This window comes from Oncorhynchus clarkii, chromosome 14 (genome assembly GCF_045791955.1).
Source record: "Oncorhynchus clarkii lewisi isolate Uvic-CL-2024 chromosome 14, UVic_Ocla_1.0, whole genome shotgun sequence".
In the NCBI taxonomy this organism is placed as follows: domain Eukaryota; kingdom Metazoa; phylum Chordata; class Actinopteri; order Salmoniformes; family Salmonidae; genus Oncorhynchus; species Oncorhynchus clarkii.
In genome coordinates this window covers 26,650,246-26,675,366 of record NC_092160.1, presented here as the reverse complement: position 1 = coordinate 26,675,366, position 25,121 = coordinate 26,650,246, and the positions used below count along the sequence as shown (strand labels likewise).

The window sequence follows — 25,121 nt, the reverse complement described above, 5'->3', positions numbered from 1 at the left end:
AGTAGGGGAAACAACGCCATTGGCCGCCTCCACCACCGCTGTTGTAGTTGTTATTGCTGAGCGGAGGAGTGTCATGCAGCATGGTAAATAAATCGCAGTACTTATTGTGCTCTTCTATTGCACATGCAATGATGTCAGAGGGCAAAAAGCTGTGTTGGTTGTTTACAGTCAATTATTTGTTGTAATATCGCAAACGGACGTGGCTGTTTCACCATTTAAGGATTCCAGCTTTAACTTGTAGTAATAACATTACTTAAAAATAACAGAATCACATGTAGTAATAACATTACTTAGTAATAACATAGCATTACTTAGTAATAACAACACATTACTTAGTAATAACAACACATTACTTAGTAATAACATAGCATTACTTAGTAATAACATTACTTAGTAATAACATAGCATTACTTAGTAATAACATTACTTAGTAATAACATAGCATTACTTAGTAATAACATAGCATTACTTAGTAATAACATTACTTAGTAATAACATAGCATTACTTAGTAATAACATTACTTAGTAATAACATAGCATTACTTAGTAATAACATTACTTAGTAATAACATAGCATTACTTAGTAATAACATTACTTAGTAATAACATAGCATTACTTAGTAATAACATTACTTAGTAATAACATAGCATTACTTAGTAATAACATTACTTAGTAATAACATTACTTAGTAATAACATAGCATTACTTAGTAATAACATTACTTAGTAATAACATAGCATTACTTAGTAATAACATTACTTAGTAATAACATAACATGACTAGTAATAACATTTCTTAGTAATAGCATTACTTGTAATAACATAACATTACTTAGTAATAACATAGCATTACTTAGTAATAACATAGCATTACTTAGTAATAACATAGCATTACTTAGTAATAACATAGCATTACTTAGTAATAGCATTACTTTGTAATATCATTAGTAGTAGTAACATAGCATTACTTAGTAATGGCATTACCTAGCAATAACAGCATTACTTAGTAATAACCTAACATGACTAGTAATAACATTATTTAGTAATAACCTAACATGACTAGTAATAATAAGTGACATTAAAGTAATAATAAGTGACATTTCTTATAGTATAACATGAATTGTGTAGCTGTCCTGAGGCCTCAGTGGGACAAATCACTGTGAAATGAGAAGTATTATCGTACTGATCGCCTGTCTTGGTTAGAGTCAGAATTCTATGTCCTGGGGTTGATACATTATCCTGATCCCATCATAGATTTTTGAGTGAACTGTATCTTATTTCACGCTCCACGTCACAGTTCTGTTTTTGAACTTTGACCTTTACCCACCCTGAACCTGTGGTCTTCTCAGTTTCCGTTGAAATACTGCCCTGTTGGCTGTCTGCAGGGCCTCTTTGTTTAAAAAAGAAAAAACTATAGTATTAACTAATCAGAATCATATTAATGTCTTTATTATGTGTGCTTTAGAAAAAGGTTAATATGATACAATACACTGGTTGCGCAATGCCATTTGGGTGTAGCGTAATTTTCCACCTGCAGATGGCAGTAAAGGCAAGTGTATCATACCATATCAGTCTGAAGTTTCTTTGATCATAGCAAGACTTTAATTAGTACTGTGTTTGGCATTACTGTGTACAGTCCAACATCAAAAGAGCTACTTGATGATCAGGTTTTGCATAGAAAAGTATGTTTCTTCATTGGGTCATTTAGTGTTAACTGTCATAAAACAACATGGCCGCCCGCCTATGTGGTGCTGTGTGAATAACTCATCTCTCATTAACATCATGTTGGCTCCAAAATCAGAGCCAGCAGCCTGTATGTTTTACAAGGCTTTTTATAGAGTCCCACTCTCAATATGCAAAGTGCCACTGAATAACAAGAGAAACAGAGCTATAAACAACCCCTAGAAGGGACAGGCAGAGCAAGGTGAGGGAACGAGAAGGGCTGACTGAGGATGCATCTGAAACCAAATGGCACCCTATTCCCTAAGTAGTGCAGTTTATAAAGAATAGGGTAGGGTTTTGGACAAAGCTAGAGTACGATAGGAGTAACAGGGAGAGGGATCAAGGGGACCTCTCGTGAGTATCTCTGTCACTATGGCAACCGCTGTGGTGACATGGAGTTTGGTGGGGGGGGGCCTTCCCTACTACAATAATGATAGGTGAAGAACTGCACACACCCATTGCCACGCATTCGCATCACTTCACTCACGGCTGCTGATCGATCAGTAGGGAGGGCGAGCCGATAAGGGAGGACTGTTGATGTCGTTTGTGTCATTCTCAATAAAGATTGGATTTACAGTAACCCCCCCCCACCCACCCCTTCACCATTTTATTGCTGCTGGCTCCTGCATTCTCCTATAAAACACTGCAAACATAAAAACCCACAAGCACTTAAGAGCTGTCTTAGAGATGGGGAGGAGGGCGGGTTGCAGGGTAGAACATCCTTCTCTTTACACCCCTCAATCACTCCATCCAGCCTCAGCAGAGAGAGAAAGCGATTGAGAGGAGAATATATTGTGTCTGATGGGCTATTTGATTAAGATGGATTACGCAATGAAATGTGAATTGTCATTTGAGTGATGAGGTAAATGTGTGTGGGTGTGTGACTCTACACTCTTGTAAAGTTCTTCAAGTCAACAAGTTTTTAGTTCTGTTGTTTTATCTGCATTCGATTGCATTTATTTCAATTAAACCCACAGATCAATTTAGACTAGTTTCTACTGTAAGGGCTTAACCTCCTGCTGTCAGACAGCAAGGTATGGGCAGGGGCTAAACGTTCTGATTATATTCCCAGGTCCCCAGCCTCTTAGGGGGTGTTAGAGATAAGAGGCCCCTGGTTGCCGTGGGGAACCCTCACTGTCACTGTTGCAGCAGTAGCTCAGATACAAGATAAGCGGCAATCCCGTCGGTTCAGGTCAAGCCCCCACAGACTAACAGAGAGACAAGAGCAGAGCAGCTGTGTTTCAACCTCAACGTCTAAACCCACTAGTCTAGAGATAACACAGCCGCATTGACTGGCCACACGCACGCACGGACACACGCAGCACTGACAGGTGGCTGGCCCCAATGGCCACAGGGAGTTAGTGATTTCCACTGCTTCCCTCTCAGTGACGGGAGGTAATCTACAGTACAGGCCCCACAGGTACACTACCTCCATACTGATCTACACTGTACTTAGGGCTACTGTTTTAACCACTGACTGCTGTCTCTACTGGCTGGCCTAAATCTCTGACTGTAGGTGTTATGATTGACTGCTGTCTCTACTGGCTGGCCTAAATCTCTGACTAGGTGTTATGACTGACTGCTGTCTCTACTGGCTGGCCTAAATCTCTGACTAGGTGTTATGACTGACTGCTGTCTCTACTGACTGGCCTAAATCTCTGACTGTAGGTGTTCTGACTGACTGCTGTCTCTACTGGCTGGCCTAAATCTCTGACTAGGTGTTATGACTGACTGCTGTCTTTACTGGCTGGCCTAAATCTCTGACTAGGTGTTATGACTGACTGCTGTCTCTACTGGCTGGCCTAAATCTCTGACTGTAGGTGTTATGACTGACTGCTGTCTCTACTGGAACTCTGTTGTAGTTTCTGCAGTGACTTCAGGCTATTTCTGTCAGTTTTAGTTAGTGTATCTCTAACTGTGGATACTGTACTGTAGGCCAAGTATATCTGCACTGTAGTTAGGAAGTTTGTCTGTTGACCCACATGCTCTCTCTCACACACACACACACACACACACACACACATATTCCGGTCGGACCACCATCAGCAACCACTGCAATGCTGAAGCGCTCCAAAACGGACAGACATATTATCCCAGAATAATTTACAACGTTCTGATTTATATTTCATTTACATGTTTGACATTGACGAGTTAACAGAAGCCCCCAGAGTCCAGCCTTAATGACTGGTAAACAAAATGGTGGAGGAAAAAAAAGTGAATGAGTTTGCAGATCACCCATTCATAGCCCCCCCCCCACCCAATCAATCGCCACTTTAGCTCGAATGGATGAAGTGAGAGCCTCATTAGCCTGATTGGCCCAGTGCAATGTGGGAATTTCAGAGAGGAGTCGGCCTGCTCATCAGCACAGTGCTCCTCAAGCTGCGTTCATCAAGGCTGTGTGCTTTGTTGTCTGTTCAACTGAGCTGGGCCTATACCTTTAATTAGGCCAATAGAGTTCAATAAAGTTTTACCTTGATTAGGCCTAAGTATGTTCATCAACGTTCAATAAAGTTTTACCTTAATTAGGGCTTCTGTCATTAGAGCTAGGTTGACTGTACACACCGGTAGTGGTGACCAAGCATTCAACGTGGTATAGTGTCACTGAAAACCAGGGTTGTAGTCACTAAACCTCGAGTCTGAGTCAACTACCAAGTCCGCTGTGCTCGAGTTCGAGTCATGAGTCCCTATGGCTGAAGTTCATGGCCGAGTCATGTCAGGAGTCCCTCAATTTATACTAGGTGTTATTATGCAATTGTTTTTAGTCGCCACCAGATGGCAATATATGAGGGGTCCAGCTGTGACACCTCTCAGTGCAGTGCATCCCTCAGGAAAAGTGGACGTTTTGAAAGGAACCATATAAGGAGAAGTGGGGGTTTTGAAAGGAACCATATAAGGAGAAGTGGGGGTTTCGAAAGGTGCCATATAAGGAGAAGTGGGGGTTTCGAAAGGTGCCACTCAAGACTTCGTTTGAGTTATCGGATGTTAGTCATGCTCTGCAGAGATGACAAAGTGTCAGTTGTTTTTCCTAAATGTAAATGCTAGTTAATGTTAATTTTACAATGTATTATTTGTTATTGAATATTTGAAATAATAATTGAAATATGAATTCATGGCGGTTCTAGTAGTTATGTAATTCCAGCGCTGCTAGTGTTGACTCCTTTCGAAACGCCTACTTCTCCTTTATATGGTTCCTTCTGAAACGCCCATTCCTTTCCACACCCCCACTTTTCCTGAGAGATGACATATCAGTAGGTGAGAACATAGAGACACAGAGATGATGTCGCAGCTGGACCCTACTGCACTATATCGCCACTCGCTCATGAAAAACCCTAACTAATCCCTTCTTAACACAGCGGTCATCCAACCCGGAAGCCAGCCGCACCAATGTGTCAGAGGAAACACTGTGCACCTGGCGACCTGGTTAGCGTGCACTGCGCCCGGCCCGCCACAGGAGTTGCTAGTGCGGGATGAGACAAGGATATCCCTACTGGCCAAACCCTCCCTATCCCGGACGACGCTAGGCCAATTGTGCGTCGCCCCATATACCTCCCGGCTGCGACAGAGCCTGGGCTCAAACCCAGAGTCTCTGGTGGCACAGCTAGCACTGCGATGCAGTGCACTAGACCACTGCGCCACCCGGTAGGCCCCAGCTCGGCTTTTTTTGATGGCTTGTGACCATCCATCTTCCTCTTGATCCCATTCGAGGTTTTCAATGGGGTTCAGGTCTGGAGATTGGGCTGGCCATGACAGGGTCTTGATCTGGTGGTCCTCCATCCACACTATGATTGACCTGGTTGTGTGGCATGGAGTATTGTCCTGCTGGAAAAACCAATCCTCCACCAAATTTCACAGTGGGTGCGAGACACTCTGGCTTGTAGGCCTCTCCGCACCCACTGTGTAATTGTGTGAGAGCAGAGTGATGGCCTCTATTAGAAAGAGGAGGTTCCCATCAGCTTTCTGAAGGCTAGGCCTACTATATTTCTCAACTTTCCTCATATTAAACACATTGCTTTGCTTTACAACAGGAGTATAGCCTTCCTGGCTGACATGAAAATAAACCACGGGAAAAGCATCCTCCATTCGCTATTTAAGAGATTACATGTATTTTTTTCCCCCTGCCCCCTTCTGAGACAGGTGCATGATAATGGTTCTTTCAAAATCAAACTAATTTCACCCATAATATTTAGTATATGTAAAGACAATATTAAATCAAGACTAGTCTGATGGGTGACAATATTAGCCTACCACTTGTGAGTGATGTATTATCACTTGTGAGTGATGTATTATCACTTGTGAGTGATGTATTACCACTTGTGTGTGATGTATTACCACTTGTGTGTGATGTATTACCACTTGTGTGTGATGTATTACCACTTGTGTGTGATGTATTACCACTTGTGTGTGATGTATTACCACTTGTGAGTGATGTATTACCACTTGTGTGTGATGTATTATCACTTGTGAGTGATGTATTATCACTTGTGAGTGATGTATTACCACTTGTGTGTGATGTATTACCACTTGTGTGTGATGTATTACCACTTGTGTGTGATGTATTACCACTTGTGTGTGATGTATTATCACTTGTGAGTGATGTATTATCACTTGTGAGTGATGTATTATCACTTGTGAGTGATGTATTACCACTTGTGAGTGATGTATTACCACTTGTGTGTGATGTATTACCACTTGTGTGTGATGTATTACCACTTGTGTGTGATGTATTACCACTTGTGTGTGATGTATTACCACTTGTGAATGAGGCAAGAAACAGCGCATGCCTTTTTCTTGCGACTTTTTCAAATCCTAGTCGCACACCTCATATAGCCCAGCACATAGGCCTATATGTTTTGATAAGGTTTGTATCACACACCTCATATAGCCCAGCACATAGGCCTATATGTTTGATACGGTTTGTATCACAACTAAAGTGGCCAAATAGCTTCTTAAAATGAAGCACATTAATCCGCTTATCAACCAGTGTAGCCTAACTGGCACACATAAGCGGCACCTGAGTTTCAAGTTTGGGGAAGATACATTCACCATTAAAATACTCCTTTATCTTAAAGTATTACATGCACAATCACATTAGCGGTCACTTTTGAAAACAGTGTTTTCCCGCTATTTGCATTTTGGAACATTCACACTTATAACCTGCTGCCGTATGTGCGTTGCTGTGCTTATAATGTGAAGAAATAGCCTAATAGTTGATCAACATTTTAAGCTAAACGTTCTGATCTGTTGCATCAGCCTCATTGCTTTTAAGAGATTTTTTGATGCTAGTGGTTGTAATAATTTGGGATCTATCGCACCCCACAACTGTCCCAGAGTATGTTTGGAATATGCATTTCTTGCACAGAGGGACAAGTTGACCAATAGAATAGTTCAACTTTTGTACTGTGGGGGATAGTAGATTGACATAAGCTAGTGATTTTGCTGTTCGTTAGGCCTACTCATCTTGTTGGCTGACACAAAGTAAATGAGGACAGTTCTTCTAACATCTTCAATATGCGTCTCGGAATTGGATAAGAGGAACTAGCACAGTTGCGTCCCCGATGTGTTAGTCTTCACTTGTAGCTTACTTCTTAGCTACAAGTGAAGAGATGCTGAGATGCCTGTGAGAAGGAACCGATCACGTGATGGGCGTTGGCTAATAAGAATTGAGATATCTGAGAGAGCCATGTGAGTGAGAGGTGCTTCGGAGCATGGCAACTGGGAGAAGGTAATTATAATTATTATATTCAGCACAACGGCCACTTTGTCCGCAAAAGACATGGATTTTTTTAGGGAGCATTACGGCCACACAAGGGGTATGCCGCCAGGAATTTTGAGGCCTGGTGAGAATATTATCAAGTACTTGGTGAATGAGAAACTGATTTAGTGTGTGCAGCCTGTGCATGAAACAAAGCAGAGCTCATGCATTATTTCATGCAACTTTTTTCAAATCATCATTAGTTGCATCATGCAGCCTTAGAATGTATTACAAATCAAAACATATAGCCCAATGTTTTGTATCACAACTAGAGTTACAGAAATAGTTTTTAATGAAGCATATCGGAGGACCTGTTTCTTTGTTAACCGCTCAACACAGAACAGCTGCATGTGCACATTCCCTCAGAAATCATTTGTAGAAAATATCCTTTCTATTTTATTCAACTTTGTTCAATTGTATTCTTCATACTATAAAAAATAATGCCACGGAATTCTAAGCAAATCTTGTCTGCTAAATGAACTAGTGTAGCCCACAGCCATATGCCATAGCCACATCAGGACCTAACATAATGACAACTCAGAGTATGTTATTCTGTTCTTCTGAAACAGACTACATGTTCTTCATATCATGTTTCTTTAGACCTGTCTAAAATAAATCATGGATTTATTGTGAAGGTTTAGGCTATATTACATGGATTTATTGTGAAGGTGTAGGCTATATTACATGGATTTATTGTGATGGTGTAGGCTATATTACATGGATTTATTGTGAAGGTGTAGGCTATATTACATGGATTTATTGTGAAGGTGTAGGCTATATTACATGGATTTATTGTGAAGGTGTAGGCTATATTACATGGATTTATTGTGATGGTGTAGGCTATATTACATGGATTTATTGTGAAGGTGTAGGCTATATTACATGGATTTATTGTGAAGGTGTAGGCTATATTACATGGATTTATTGTGAAGGTGTAGGCTATATTACATGGATTTATTAGACTTTTAAAATGTAGCTGTTCCAAAGGTCTGCATCAGTGGCTTGTAGGCTACAGTATGCCTGGAAGCATGGAGATGCTAAATGTGTTTGTTAATTAACAGTCAATTGCCATGAGACCTTCAGTTATTTGCTTGACAATCACAGGCTGACAAAATGTCATGACCGCCACAGCACTAGGTCCATTCTCTTTTCAACCTACTTTATATCTGGTTATAGTCGTCCAAGTTTACACTGAAAATGTTTTACCATCCCCCAAAATAATTGTGATGTTTTATTTTAATTACATTTTTTACTGTTTGGACAAAAATCGCTGAAGTTGGAGAGTTTTATATCTCCCTCACTAACTTCAAACATCAGCTATCTGAGCAGCTAACCAATCGCTGCAGCTGTACAGAGCCCATCCAATCTACCTACCTCATCCCCATATTGTTTTTATTTACTTTTTCCTCTTTTGCACACCAGAATCTCTACTTGCACATCCATCTGCTCATCTATCACTCCTGTGTTAATTTGTTAAATTGTAATTACTTCGCTACTATGGTCTATTTATTGCCTTACCTCCTTACTCCATTTTTCTATTGTGTTATTGACTATGTTTGTTTAGTCCATGTGTAACTCTGTGTTGTTTGTCTCGCACTGCTTTGCTTTATCTTGGCCAGGTCGCAGTTCTAAATGAGAACTTGTTCTCAACTGGTCTACCTGGTTAAATAAAGGTAAAATACAATTTTGAAAAAATAGGCTGAGAGATGTTGGACTGAGGGCTTGTAGGCCTGTTGTAAGGCAGGTCCTCACCAGACATCACCGGCAACAAGGTCGCCTATGGGCACAAACCCACCGACCAGACAGGACTGGCAAAAAGTGCTCTTCACTGACGAGTCGTGGTTTTGTCTCACCAGGGGTGATGGTCGGATTTGCGTTTATCGTTGAAGGAATGAGCGTTACACCGAGGCCTGTACTCTGGAGCGGGATCAATTTGGAGGTGGAGGGTCCGTCATGGTCTGGGGCGGTGTGTCACAGCATCATCGGACTGAGCTTGTTGTCATTGCAGGCAATCTCAACGCTGTGCGTTACAGGGAAGACATCCTCCTCCCTCATGTGGTACCCTTCCTGCAGGCTAATCCTGACATGACCCTCCAGCATGACAATGCCACCAGCCATACTGTTCGTTCTGTGCCTGATTTCCTGCAGGACAGGAATGTCAGTGTTCTGCCATGGCCAGTGAAGAGCCCCGATCTCAATCCCACTGAGCACGTCTGGGACCTGTTGGATCGGAGAGTGAGGGGTTGGGCCATTCCCCCCAGGAATGTCCGAGAACTTGCAGGTGCCTTGGTCGAAGAATGTGGTAACATCTCACAGCAAGAACTGGCAAATCTGGTGCAGTCCATGAGGTGCAGATGCACTGCAGTACATAATGCAGCTGGTGGCTACACCAGATACTGACTGTTACTTTAGACCCCCCCCCCCCCCCCCCCCCTTTGTTCAGGGACACATTATTCCATTTCTGTTAGTCACATGTCTGTGGAACTTGTTCAGTTTATGTCTGTTGTTGAATCTTATGTAAATACAAATATTTACACAAGTTTGCTGAAAGTAAACACAGTTTATAGTTGACAGTGAGAGGACATTTTTTTTTTGCTGAGTGTTTTTATATATATATATATATATATATATATATATATATATATATATATATATATATATATATATATATATATATATATATATATACACACTTCTATGCGGAAAAAACACTGCATTAAACTCAGTACTAGTATTGTTTTTCAATTTCGTTAAGCAGTTTGTGTTTCTTAACCAGGCAAAGCTAAATAGTAGGCTGGTGACTAATAGTTAAGGGGAAGCAAGAGGTTTGCTTGCATGATGTGTTGCCTGTGATCGGATGCGGAGCCTCCCTGCCTCTCTGCCCACAATCATCGCATGCTCCCCCGCAGCTCACCAGCTGATGTAGGCTGCGTGTGCTGGGTGTGGTGCATCCTTCCCACTGCTAGAGAACAGAACCCTTGCTTCTCTGCCCACCCAGTGCTGCTAATAGTCTGCTTATCAAATTAGCCTATCCAGTCCAAGTGCAAATGCAAGTCACAGAAGGGCGAGTCCGAGTTACCAAAGGTTGAGAAGGCGAGTCCAAGTCTGAGTTACTAATGGTCGAATCCAAGTTGAGTCACAAGTCATGAAAATCGGGACTCGAGTACAACAAAACCATAACCAATGTTGCCACAACCGACATGGGTAATATTGGGATCGATGCTCTCACCCCCGTTTAACCCCCTCGGCATGCTCGACTTGTCTTGCACATTCTAAGCGCTAGCAAACCCTCTTCAGAGATGAGGATGAAACTCCCATGGGAAATTCTAGAGGAACCCATTCTACAAGGTTGTATTGTTCTGTGTTCATACTTTTCCTTTTCTATTCCTGCCGTTAAGTAGGGTCGTTAAGTAGGGTCGTTAAGTAGGGTCGTTAAGTAGGGTCATTGAATCTGTAAGAGGCGGAAATGAGTCGGTGTTTATTCTGTAGGTCGGAGAGAGGCTGTGTTGCCCGAGAGCTCTCCTGATGCTGGAGCAGTGTGCATTCTCTCTCCTGCTACTCTACTAGGAACGTAATTAATTTGTATCAATTGAATGTCATTGCCAAAGGTTGTCAGTTTTGTACTGTACTACGATTAGTGCTACTCAGTGAGAGGTAGTTAAATGGACAGGAAGAGCACAATCACATGGGCTAGCTAGCTCACTGAAAGGTTTCAGAGATTAGATGGCTGGTGCACACACACACACACACACATGCCCTTACCGTCGGGGAGATGGTATGAGGTCTGATACCAACAGACAGTTTCTATCTACAAGCCATCAGAATGCTGAACACTGGCGCACGTTGTCTCGCTCTCCTCCCTACTGCAGCGAAAAGGCACCACAGCACAGCAAGTGTTTATAGCGCTGTCCCTGCTGAAGCATAATTTCAGCCATTTAGTTTCTTATTTCTGACTGAAAGGTTCTGTTACCGAAATCCCTCAACCCTTGCTCTCTTTACATGAAACATGTATGCATCGCATGCATGTGACCAATATTTCCAGGTTATGACAATCTCAGAACACAGTAACACGCGTCAGCTCGATAGTGTTTGTACAAGCTACTAATGATAACATTACTTATTATTATATTGATGATTAATAATATCAATAAGGAGATCAAGAAAAAGGAGGGTATAGTTGTGAGAGCTGTGTGTATATTATGTGTGACAAACAGGTGCTGTTAGGTTACAGTATCATTGTTCTGCCTGTTTGAAACCGTGTAAACAAATCTAATTATAATTAATACCAGTCTGTTCTAATGAAAAACAAATTGTAAAGCCTTTAAAAACAGCCAAATCTGTGAAATTGCTTTATGCAACATTTTGCTGCTGCATGAGGCTTGGTGCTCACAGAATCAGTAAGTTATTAAACAAACACTCAAACAGGAAACAGAAGCAGGATCTGTCTTATTTCTGGAGATGTCTGTATGTATATGGAGGATTTATAAAGACCGGCACGTTTGACATTTAGGCTATTGATTATAGACCTAATTAAGTTTGTGTTTCCTCAATTTTCTTAGATAATTAGGCTAAGGCAGGGAATGTATCCTTGTCTCTGCTGCTGCCTCCGCCACATTGTTCTCAATCCCAATATGCTGGTTAACTTTGCTATTATGCCCATCCAGTGGGGAGAACAAGTATTTGATACACTGCCGATTTTGCAGGTTTTCCTACTTACAAAGCATGTAGAGGTCTGTTATTTTTATCATAGGTACACTTCAACTGTGAGAGACGGAATCTGAAACAAAATTCCAGAAAATCACATTGTATGATTTTTAAGTCATTAATTTGCATTTTATTGCATGACATAAGTATTTGATCACCAACCAACCAGTAAGAATTCTGGCTCTCACAGACCTGTTAGTTTTTCTTTAAGAAACCCTCCTGTTCTCCACTCATTACCTGTATTAACTGCACCCGTTTGAACTCGTTACCTGTATAAAACACACCTGTCCACACACTCAATCAAACAGACTCCAACCTCTCCACAATGGCCAAGACCAGAGAGCCATGTAAGGACATCAAGGATAAAATTGTAGACCTGCACAAGGCTGGGATGGGCAAGCAGCTTGGTGAGAAGGCAACTGTTGGAGCAATTATTAGAACATGGAAGAAGTTCAAGATGACGGTCAATCACCCTCGGTCTGGGGCTCCATGCAAGATCTCACCACGTGGGGCATCAATGATCATGAGGAAGGTGAGGGATCAGCCCAGAACTACACGGCAGGACCTGGTCAATGACCTGAAGAGAGCTGGGACCACAGTGTCAAATAAAACCATTAGTAACACACTACGCCGTCATGGATTAAAATCCTGCAGCGCACGCAAGGTCCCCCTGCTGAAGCCAGCGCATGTCCATGTCCGTCTGAAGTTTGCCTATGACCATCTGGATGATCCCGAGGAGGAATGGGAGAAGGTCATGTGGTCTGATGAGACACAAATAGAGCTTTTTGGTCTGAACTCCACTCGCCGTGTTTGGAGGAAGAAGAAGGATGAGTACAACCCCAAGAACACCATCCCAACCGTGAAGCATGGAGGTGGAAACATTCTTTGGGGATGCTTTTCTGCAAAGGGGACAGGACGACTGCACCGTATTGAGGGGAGGATGATGGGGCCATGTATCGTGAGATCTTGGCCAACAACCTCCTTCCCTCAGTAAGAGCATTGAAGATGGGTTGTGGCTGGGTCTTCCAGCATGACAACGACCCAAAACACACAGCCAGGGAAACTAAGGAGTAGCTCCGTAAGAAGCATCTCAAGGTCCTGGAGTGGCCTAGCCAGTCTCCAGACCTGAACCCAATAGAAAATCTTTGGAGGGAGCTGAAAGTCCGTATTGCCCAGCGACAGCCCCGAAACCTGAAGGATCTGGAGAAGGTCTATGGAGGAGTGGACCAAAATCTCTGCTGCAGTGTGTGCAAACCTGGTCAAGAACTACAGGAAACTTGTGATCTCTGTAATTGCAAACAAAGGTTTATGTACCAAATATTAAGTTCTGCTTTTCTGATGTATCAAATACTTATGTCATGCAATAAAATGCAAATTAATTACTTAAAAATCATACAATGTGATTTTCTGGATTTTTGTTTTAGATACCGTCTCTCACAGTTGAAGTGTACCTATGATAAACATGACAGACCTCTACATGCTTTGTAAGTAGGAAACACTGCCGATTTTGCAGGTTGTCAAATACTTGTTCTCCCCACTGTAGCAACATAGGTTAAGGTGCCAGCTCTACGGCACACTGAAGATTGTTTCAGAACGGTGGACAGCGACCGTATCTAATGATGGACAAAGCACATTTGTTATAAAATATTAGATTTATTAGTGTTGCACTATTATTTTAACATAATATAACCATATACAATGTCAGTATCACATGTCTTAGAGTGATGGACTGTCCCACCCCCGTGGCCTCCACAATGGATTAGTCCACTCAGACCGGTGTCAATCACACAGGTGTCTTGTGCACCATATTTTTATTTTATTATTATTGCCACTGCTCGACTAAAGAAATATGGGTCGACAAACAGCCTATCGACCAAACAATCGACCAGTCTTCTAAATCGGGTCAGCCCTATGCTATTCTACTGCGCCATTTACTTTATATTCGTATTGTTATCTTTGATTTCATATTGTTGTTGCATTGTCATAGTGTTGAGCGATTTAGTGCTTTTTGAGGTTTTGACAAAAAAATTAAATTAGCCCGGTTTTCGATTTTGGTTTCGATACTTTTTTAAAACATTAAATGCACTATGTATTATATGGGCTGAGTGCTGTAACAGCACAGAATAAAAGTATTAATAAAAGTCCCATGATGGTAGTGATTGAACATTACTGCTTATCATTTATTAACCATCATGTACTCACATTACTTGACTTGTTGTGTATATTACATTCGTTTTATTTGATGACTTTATTATTTTATTACAAGTCATCATCTCCTCTCTCTGCTTTCTGACAAAATCACTATTTTAGTAATTCTTCAAAGTAAATAAGGCATGCTTTTATGACTGCTGAGTACCAATTATTAACCACTTAGATCATGTATTTTCAGGTAGAGATACCTTGCGACACAACTGCTCTCAATCCCAGGTCTTAAGTCTCTTCTCTCCCTCTCTGGTCTGCAGCACACAGCCTGGACAATTAGGTGCACAATGGATTGTGGCCATTGTAGTTAATTACCACGTTTTCTGCACTAAACTATGTAGAATATTGGCCTGTTGGAAACTACAAATCCCTACCACACAGTTCAGGCTTGATTTGATTTATTTCTAGAGAAACTGAGCATTGAGGTCAAGAAAAGCAACTAACGAAATGTAATTCAAATAATTGAACCAAGGAAGGTGAATTAGTTTAAAAATAACAGACATTTTGGTTAGTTACTTAGCACTACATTGTCGAGAAGGAAACTGCAAGTAAGCATTTTGTTGGACGGTGTATACTATGTGTATCCCGTATGACTAATAAAACGTATAAACAAACAAACATATAGTACACACATACACACACCCGCCCTGTACTGTGTTACACAAACTGTTTGTCTGAGATAGACACTTATGCCCTCCCTGGCTTGTTATATTGATTTGTGCTTACAGCATTAGTACTCACTTAGAATGGGAGGCATGTCCTCACGTTAACATACAGACAGACTATGTAGACTAGATACACACACACACACACACACACACACACACACATCTCCAGACCATATAGACTAGATACGCACGCACGCTCAAGAGCATGCGGATACAAACACACACAAATCGATAGGGAGTAGCTTCCTAAGGCTACTAAATCTAGTCAGTAATAACACATCTACTATGTATTCAGAGAGTATATTTAATGAACATCACTCTGCCGCATTATGTATACTGAACAAAAATATAAACGCAACATATAAAGTGTTGGTCCCATGTTTCATGAGCTGAAATAAAAGATCCCATACATTTTCCATAAGCACAAAAAGCTTATTTCTCGCAAGTGTTTGTTTACTTCCTTGTTGGTGAGTGTTTCTCAAAATAATCCAGCCACCTGGCAGGTGTGGCGAGGGGGAGCCGGGGCGAGCCGAGCCGAGGGGGAGCCGGGGCGAGCCGGGCCGAGGGGGAGCCGGGGCGAGCCGGGCCGAGGGGGAGCCGGGCCGAGGGGGGGGCCGAGGGGGAGCCGGGCCGAGGGGGGGCCGAGGGGGAGCCGGGCCGAGGGGGAGCCGGGGCGAGCCGGGGCGAGGGGGAGCCGGGCCGAGGGGGAGCCGGGGCGAGCCGGGCCGGGGGAGCCGGGGCGAGGGGGAGCAGAGGGTGGGGAAGCCGGGCGGGAGGGGAGCCGAGGGGGAGCCGGGCCGGGCGAGCCGAGGGGGAGCCGGGCCGGGGGAGCCGAGCCGAGAGGGGGGAGCGGGCGGGCGAGCGTGAGGCAAAGGGGAGCCGGGGCGAGCCGGGCCGAGGGGGAGCCGGGGCGAGGGGGAGCAGAGGGTGGGGAAGCCGGGCGGGAGGGGAGCCGGGCGGAGCGAGCCGAGCCGAGGGGGCGGAGCGGGGCGAGCCCAGGGGGGGGGGCCGAGGAGAGCTGAGCCGAGGAGGAGGAGGGGCGGGCGAGAGCCGAGCCGAGGGGGAGCCGGGCGGGGGGAGCCGAGCCGAGAGGCAGGGGGGGCGGGCGAGCGTGCGAGGCAAAGGGGAGCCGGGGGTGAGGCGAGGGAGAGCCGGGGGTGACGCTGGGGAGCCAGGAGAAAAAACTCTGATGCTTCCAATATGTGATGTCAGCATTCTGTGAGGACTGACGAGAAGCAAGTACAGGGAGTGAATATTTTAATAAATAACCGACATGAAACAAAATCTACCAAAGCTCTTACCAGAGAATTGAATGTTAATTTCTCTACCATAAGCCGCCTCCAACGTCGTTTTAGAGAATTTGGCAGTACATCCGACCGGCCTTACAACCGCGGACCATTTGTAGTCACTTCCGCCCAGGACCTCCACATCCAATTTCTTTACCTGTGGGATCGTCGGAGACCAGCCACCCGGACAGCTGATGAAACTGAGGAGTATTTCTGTCTGAAATAAAGCCCTTTTGTAGGGAAAAACTCATTCTGATTTGGCTGGGCCTGGCTCCCCAGGGTTGGACCTGGCTCCTAAGTGGGTGGGCCTATGCGGGTGGGCCTAAGCCCCTGCCCAGTCATGTGAAATCCGTAGATTAAGGCCTAATTTATCTATTTCAATTGACTGATTTCCTTATATGAACTGTAATTTAGTAAAATCGTCAATTGTTGCGTTTATATTTTTGTTCAGTATATTTAAGTTGACTTGATTCTTCCTAATATTATGCCAGTATATTTGTACAGTATAATTTTACACAACCCACCACCACATCTCATTAAAACGCATATGAAAACACTTGAAGTTTAACCAATATTTTTTTTTATTCGCATAGAAAATCAAAGAAACCAAACAAACAGTTCTCACTGTTTAGATTTATACATAAGACATTGTGAAAAGCTGAGCGTATTTAAAGGAAAGGTTTCTAAGACCTAAAGAAGGCTCTAGATCTTTTCTCTTCCCCCAGAATGCTTTTCCCACTGGAGTTTTGGATTGGAAAAAGACACAAGGCTAATTAAGTTTAGCATGGTATATTTAAGCAATAAGGTACGAGGGGGTGTGGTATATGGCCAATATACCACGGCTAAGAGCTGTTCATATGTACGACGCAACGCGGAGCGCCTGGAAAAACTCCTGTGGTATATTGGCCATATACCACAAACCCCCTCGGTGCCTTATTGCTATTATAAACTGGTTACAAATGTAATTAGAACAGGAAAAATACATGTTTTGTCATACCCGTGGCCAATCAGCACTTAGGGCTCGAACCACCCAGTTTATAATAAAAACTATAGTCTATACATAACTCACTCGAACAATCTCTTTTCTTTCTCTCCCTCCTTTTCCCATCACTCTCTTTACTCTTCTCTCCATTGTGATTCAGTTGTGATTGAGAGGCCAGAACATTGTTATAATATACGTAGAGTGACAGAAATACAATTCAGAGTGTGTGATTAGAGTGCATAGATGCACAGTGCTGTAGTTTGGTTCATCCATGATTTCTACGGAACTCTTTGCCCCCCCCCCCTCCCCCTGTGACCTGACTGTCTCGCTGGATCTGAATGACTGACTATGATGCACATAGATTAGTAGATACTAAGTAGCTGTAATGGTACGGCTATTACAGCTTGCTGTGTTCAGATGTTTGTGTGCTGAATGGGTACATCACTGTAAACACATGTTTTTTTTTCCCTTCATCTTTCCTGATAGCAACCAATAGAAAATGCCTTTTACTTTGGGTTGATTTACTTAATTTGATTGCAGACATTTCTGTATGATTGTCCAGTTAACATGCCTTTGCCGTTCATATTATGATGACATGCAATAAGCAAAAGAATATATCCTTTAATATTGGTGTTCTGTATGTTAAGGGAAATGCCAATATGTTGAATTATTTTATTCCATGACCAAATTGTAATAACAATTTTATCTCTTTAAAGTTTGATAAATACACTATTTTCAATGTCTGCTCCTTCCTGTACTAAAAAATCAATGAGAGTAAAGTTGAAATGAACAGGTCCTGTTAAGAAGAAGCTGGGTTTGGATGAGGTCCTAGCTATATTCCATTTCACTGTTTCCCTCTGCCATTAGTTCTCCCTTTGCTCTCCCTCTTCACTCTCCCTCTTCACTCTCCCTCTTTTGTCTATCTCGCTCCCTACTTTTTCTCCCTCTCTCTTTATCTCTCTCGAAGGATCAGGGTCTATATTCTTCCTTTTCACCCTTTCCCTCTTTTATTATCCCCCCTTCCTCAATTATTCTGTCTCTCTTTTTAACCTCCCTATGCTTACTCCTATCTCTCCCTCACTAGAGTTCCCGGGCGGACATCGCTGCAGTAGGAGCCCCTGTCCCTCAGAGCTGCTATCAGCTCTTCTCAGCTAGAACAAAGTTATCTCGCTATCATTCTCTCTCTCTCTGCAGCACAAAATAAACAGAGAAATAAAATATAAAAACAGGAGGGGAAAGAGAAAAGTAGAGGTCTAAGATAGGAACATATATATTTTCTGTCAGTCAGTGATGAGTTGTTGTGACTAGTACCATCAAACCCTTACCCGTGTGTCTACTCAGTGTATACAGAAGTAGGTATACACTACATGACCGAAAGTATGTGGACACAGTCTCGTCAAACATCTCATTCCATAATCACGGGCATTAATATGGAGTTGGTCCCCCCTTTGCTGCTATAACAGCCTCCACTCTTCTGGGAAGGATTTCCACTCAATTTTGGAACATTGCTGCGGGGGCTTGCTTCCATTCAGCCATTAGCATTAGTGAGGTCAGGCACGGATGTTAGGCGATTAGGCCTGGCTCGCAGTCAGCATTCCAATTCATCCCAAAGGTGTTCGATGGGGTTGAGGTCAGGGCTCTGTGCAGGCCAGTCAAGATCTTCCACACCGATCTCGTCAAACCATTTGTGGACCTTGCTTTGTGCACGTGGGCATTGTCATGCTGAAAGAGAAAAGGGCCGTCCCCAAACTGTTGCCGCAAAGTTAGAAGCACGGCATCGTCTAGAATGACATTGTATGCTGTAGCGTAAAGATGTCCCTTCACTGGAACTAAGGGGCCTAGCCCGAACCATGAAAAACAGCCCCAGACCATCATTCCTCCTCCACCAAACTTTACAGTTGGCACTGTGCATTGGGGCAGGTAGTGTTCATCTGACTTCTGCCAAACCCAGATTTGTCCGTTGGACTGCCATATGGTGAAGCGTGATCACTCTCGAGTCCACTGCTCCAGACTCCAATGGCGGCGAACTTTACACCATTCCAGCCGACACTTGGCATTGCGCATGGTGATCTTAGGCTTGTGTGCGGCTGCTCAGCCATGGAAACCCACTTAATGAAGCTCCCAACGAACAGTTCTTGTGCTGACATTGCTTCCAGAGACAGTTTAGAACTCTGTAGTGAGTGTTGCAACCGAGGACAGGCCACTTTTACGAGCTTTAGCACTTGGCGGTTCCATTCTGTGAGCTTGTGTGGTCTACCACTTTGCGGCTGAGCCATTGTTGCTCCTAGACATTCCCACTTCACAATAACATCACTTACAGTTGACCGGGGCAGCTCCAGCAGGACAGACATTTGAAGAACTGACTTGTTGGAAAGGTGGCATCCTATGACGGTGCCACGTTGAAAGTTACTGAGCTCTTCAGGAAGGCCATTCTACTGCCAATGTTTGTCTATGGAGATTTCATGGCTGTGTGCTTGATTTTTTTCACCTGTCAGCAACAGGTATGGCTGAAATAGCCGAATCCACTCATTTGAAAGTGTGTCCACATACTTTTGTATATATAGTGTAGCAGTCTACACAAGTGTTTCTCTCTGGAATATATTTGCCTTTTAGCGTCTGCCTACGCCTAAACATCCACCTCAAACTACTAACGGTCTTTTATGGAATAGAAGGAAGAGTACAGTAGCTGTAAAGATACTGAGACCTCAAAACAATGTATAAACATGAGAAGCACTGAAACACTTCTGTCACCCAGCAAACATGTATGTGGGGTGGCCCTGTGGGGACACAGCAACCCAAGCCAGTCAGCTAGTAACAGATAAATAAGATTCAGAGCAGAAGTGAGGAGGCACAGAGGGTACTTTGGAACCAAGGAGACCAACCAACCAACCGCCTGCTGGAACCGTATCCTTAGAACGGCATCCAACCGGTGGGGGTGGGAGAAGTGTGTCTGAGATGATGATGTCATCACGTGTAGGAGTAGTCTATATCCGGGATCATCCCTTGCTCCCGGTAACCCTGGTTGGTCCCGTAGCCTGCCGTGTGACCCAGTTGGGTGATGATGCCGTTGTGACTCTGGTTGCTTCGGTAGGTGCCGTTACCATGCGTTGAGGGGAAGATGGTGTGCACGTAGGTCACGTCCTCCCCTCCTTTGGGTTGCAGTGGCTGATGGGTCGTCATGGGCGTCATGGCGAAGCCGGGGCTCCTGATCTCCAGGATGGAGCTGTCCTTCTTAGTACCCGACTCCACGTAGTCATCGTACGGCTTCCCGACCACGCGCTGACCTCTGACCCCATAGGAGTCTGTTTCCCCGGAGACATACCCGGTGCGCTGGCCATACCAGCAGAAGATGCCGAAGATGAGTATGAGGGAGACCAGGGCTGTGGCTCCGCCAATGATCTCGGCCAGGGGGAGGGCTGCCATCTCTGTGTCCGAGTCCTCACCCCCATTTCCCCCCTCGGGGCGCAGAGCCTCCCCCGTCTCTATCTGAGAGCAGACAGGGCTCTGGTCTGTTGTGTCCTTTTCCTGTTGCTGTCCTCTCTGTGACCCTCCAGAGTGGGAGGATGTGGAGCGCAGGGGGAGCAGGCAGATGAGATAGTGTGATCGTGGCGTGAGCTGGGTCAGTAGGTACTGCTGTCTCTCCCCGGGTACTAGCGTCTCTGTGATGGAACCCAGAGCGGCGCTGCTGCCCAGCCTCAGCCAGGACAGCCGGAAGGAGGGCGCCGGTTGCGGGCACAGCCACGTCACCTGCACACTGTCCGCTGACAGAGGCTTCACGGTGAGTTCTAAAGCGTTGTGTGAGGCATGACCCCCCGCCTCTCCTCCCGGTGGTAATGGCTTCACCAGGCCCGGCCGTATGGCTCTGAGGGTGAACAGAGAGCCCTGGGTGGGGGGAAAGGTGGTAGTACTAGTGACGACACCTCCTCTACCCCCCACACTGTTCACCCCTCCTGGGGGGCCTTCACACTGGTCCATGAGCCCAGAGAGGTCCCTGAGGGCCTGGCCTCGCACCGCCTCCGGTCCGTGGCAGGTCAGGCCCCGTACTGTCACCGCCGCCCCGCGGCCATACAGCCAGGCGTGGAGCCAGTGCAGGTTGCAGCCACAGTACCAGGGGTTCCCCCGGAGCAGCAACAGCTCCAGGCCGTCCGTGTCCCTCAGCAGCCCCCGGGGCAGAGTGGTCAGGTTGTTCCCTGCAGGCATGGAAGTGGACACAAGTCACTCTACGTATGGCACCTGATGTAGAATAATATGCTCATCTGCTGCTAATTTTGTGAGTAGTTCACTAAAGTTACTCTGCAATATACAGAGTATATGTCTAGACTCAGAGCAATGTCAAATCTTAACTAGAATCCTAAGCAAACTATTTGCAGCTGTTCTCATAAGGGTTGAACAGTGGGAACCGGGTTACCGAGATTTACCACCCAAACCCACTCCCTTTTCCCGATTTTATAAATAACTGCGAGAAACCGGTAAATTTGAATGTTATTTTTATGAACAGCATAACTTGAAATGGAAGTGTTAAATTATATGCAATATGTAAATCTGTCTTCTCTACGGGCCATGGTCTACTCTCTGCTATCTGCATGATCAATCATTAACTCTTAGGGTGGGGACAGACAGCGCATCTCAGTATGAAGAGGAGTTCACAATGCATGTATCATCTCATCATGGCAACTTCTTTTCATGTGGACGGTAGGAATACATTTGCTGCAGCATAACAGTAATATAAAGACTGAATGCATGTCCAATTTACACATCTCCATCTGGCTTTCGGAGGTTTCCTTATTTTTTCATTGTAAAGATGCATTTTTTAAATTGCAACTGCAGAGTTTTAAAACAGCCCATCAGTCTAATATTGTTATTTTAAATCAGTGAGCACGCAAGTGCACCCTGTCTTTCTCTCCATCAATTCTGTGTTTCTGTCGTGCGTAATGTGCAGTAGCCTGTATCATAATTATGTATTGGATAACGGCACTATTATTTAGACTTTTTTGGCCTTGGGATAATAAAATGTCTAATGTAGGGCTGATCAGGCTCAGGTAGCATCAGGCTGGTTGGTTACCTGACAGATCCAGCCGCTGCAGCCTCCTCATCCCGTCCAGGGTCCCCCGGGGCACGTGAATCAGTCCGTTGTCCTGCAGGTGCAGCCTCATCAGGTGTGTGCTGGGCAGGTTGATGGGTGGGGCCTGCAGGGCATTGCGGACTAGCGACAGCTCCGTGAGGTTGGCCAGGCGGGAGAAGGTGTCATCAGCGATGCGGGTGTTGGCCAGGAGATTCCCGTCCAGGACCAGGCGTCTCAGTGAGGCCAGGCCCCGGAAGGCGTGGGTGGGGATGGTGTTGATGCGGTTGTCGTCTAACCTCAGCTCCTCTAAAGAAGCCGGGAGGCCGGCTGGGATGCTGGACAGGTGGTTCCGGGAGAGGAAGAGTAACCTCAGCCGCCGCGTACCGGAGAAGGCCCGCTCCTGAATGCTCACCGTGGAGATGGAGTTGTCGTCCAGGTGTAGCCTCTCTAGCAACGGTAACCTGGCCAACACCGTGCGCGGCAACGTCCGAATGTTGTTGTCCTGCAGGTGTAGTTCCCGTAGCGACGGCGGCAGGTGTATAGGAAACTCGTCTAGTTGGTTGGCGTAAAGGTAGACCACACGGATACTACTGCTGCGCTCTAACGACGCCGGCAGGCCGGAGTTGGCCAACCGGTTGCTCTGTAGGTAGAGAACGGTAGCTGTTAACGGTAGAGGAGGGATCATGCTCAGGCTCCGGTCGTTACAGTAAACGAAGCCCTCGTCACACCGGCACACTGACGGGCACGGGAAGTCTTCCTCGCCTTCCTCCATGGCAACTGCTGCCGCCGCCAACTCCAGCATCTCGGCCAATAGAGTCAGGCACAGGAGGAGCAGAAAGAGCCAATCACGGAGCTCGGTCAGACTCTCGGCAGCCATAATCCCGCCCTCTGTGAGTGGGAGAGAGACCAAGAGTTAATGAGTTTTGAGAGTCGTTGTACTTTAGGAAAGAGAAAGAATAAGAGTTTACAGCTCATTTCAGGATTTTGAAATTCTTGTGTTGTGTAAATGTGTTTTCAATTTTTAGTGATGTGATGTCTTTTGTTGGGTGTTTGAACAAAGAAAGTGTTTGAGTGTATGAATAGTCACTGGGCCCAATGGAGTGGCGCTGTCCTGATAATATGGGTCCCTCCTACCAACAAGAAGCTGTCCTGATAATATGGGTCCCTCCTACCAACAAGAAGCTGTCCTGATAATATGGGTCCCTCCTACCAACCAGAAGCTGTCCTGATAATATGGGTCCCTCCTACCAACCAGAAGCTGTCCTGATAATATGGGTCCCTCCTACCAACCAGAAGCTGTCCTGATAATATGGGTCCCTCCTACCAACCAGAAGCTGTCCTGATAATATGGGTCCCTCCTACCAACAAGAAGCTGTCCTGATAATATGGGTCCCTCCTACCAACCAGAAGCTGTCCTGATAATATGGGTCCCTCCTACCAACCAGAAGCTGTCCTGATAATATGGGTCCCTCCTACCAACAACAAGCTGTCCTGATAATATGGGTCCCTCCTACCAACAAGAAGCTGTCCTGATAATATGGGTCCCTCCTACCAACCAGAAGCTGTCCTGATAATATGGGTCCCTCCTACCAACCAGAAGTTGTCAGGATAATATGGGTCCCTCCTACCAACCAGAAGTTGTCAGGATAATATGGGTCCCTCCTACCAACAAGAAGCTGTCCTGATAATATGGGTCCCTCCTACCAACAAGAAGCTGTCCTGATAATATGGGTCCCTCCTACCAACAAGAAGCTGTCCTGATAATATGGGTCCCTCCTACCAACCAGAAGCTGTCCTGATAATATGGGTCCCTCCTACCAACAAGAAGCTGTCCTGATAATATGGGTCCCTCCTACCAACAAGAAGCTGTCCTGATAATATGGGTCCCTCCTACCAACAAGAAGCTGTCCTGATAATATGGGTCCCTCCTACCAACCAGAAGCTGTCCTGATAATATGGGTCCCTCCTACCAACCAGAAGCTGTCCTGATAATATGGGTCCCTCCTACCAACAAGAAGTTGTCAGGATAATATGGGTCCCTCCTACCAACTAGAAGAGGAAGGGACATTGGAGAGTGGGCGAGGGACAGACTTTTTTTATTTTGTTTATTTTTATTTAACTAGGGAAGTCAGTTAAGAACACATTCTTATTTACAATGACATGGAGGGGAAGTGAAGTTTGTGAGAGGAACACCGAGAGATGGGATCAAGTTTAACGAGAAGAACTGGAGAGAGAAAATTAGTGAGAGGATTTTAGATGTTTTAATTCTCATGATGAGGGGGAAACATTAGGAGGAGAATTAGAACCATATTAGCCTAGGTAATATTGGTGATGTTAATATTCTGGAAAACATCTTTCCCCCCCTTGATAAATTTGAATAAACCAACAAAAAAGTATTTAGACCCCTTGACTTTTTTCACATTTTGTTACTTTACAGCCTTATTCTAAAATGGATTAAATTGTATTTTTTCCTCATCAATTTATACACAATACCACATAATGACAAAGAAAAAGTTTTTTTTTTTAAATAAAAAAATTCAAATTTATTACAAATAAAAAACTGAAATCACAAGTATTCAGACTCTTTACTCAGTACTTTGTTGAAGCGCCTTTGGCAGCGATTACAACATCGAGTCTTGTTGGGTGTGAGGCTACAAGCTTGGCACACCTGTATTTGGAGAGTTTCTTCCATTCTTCTCTGCAGATCCGCTCTCTCTCTCTGTCAGGTTGAATGAGGAGTGTT

At 44.6% G+C, this 25,121-nt stretch overlaps 2 protein-coding genes across 3 annotated transcripts in view; one reads left to right on the top strand and one right to left on the bottom strand.

Moving 5' to 3' along the window:
- The window catches only part of LOC139366468 (mono-ADP ribosylhydrolase 1), a 169,595-nt gene that overhangs the window by 1,991 nt on the left and 142,483 nt on the right, over positions 1-25,121 (top strand). The window lies entirely within an intron of this gene.
- LOC139366051 (leucine-rich repeat transmembrane protein FLRT1-like) lies at positions 20,280-24,885 on the bottom strand. Its single transcript, XM_071103135.1, has 2 exons — positions 22,379-24,885; positions 20,280-21,506 (listed from the first exon to the last, which is right to left on the bottom strand). Exons 1-2 carry the CDS (start codon positions 23,253-23,255, stop codon positions 20,284-20,286), a joined length of 2,100 nt encoding a protein of 699 aa, XP_070959236.1. The 5' UTR covers positions 23,256-24,885; the 3' UTR covers positions 20,280-20,283.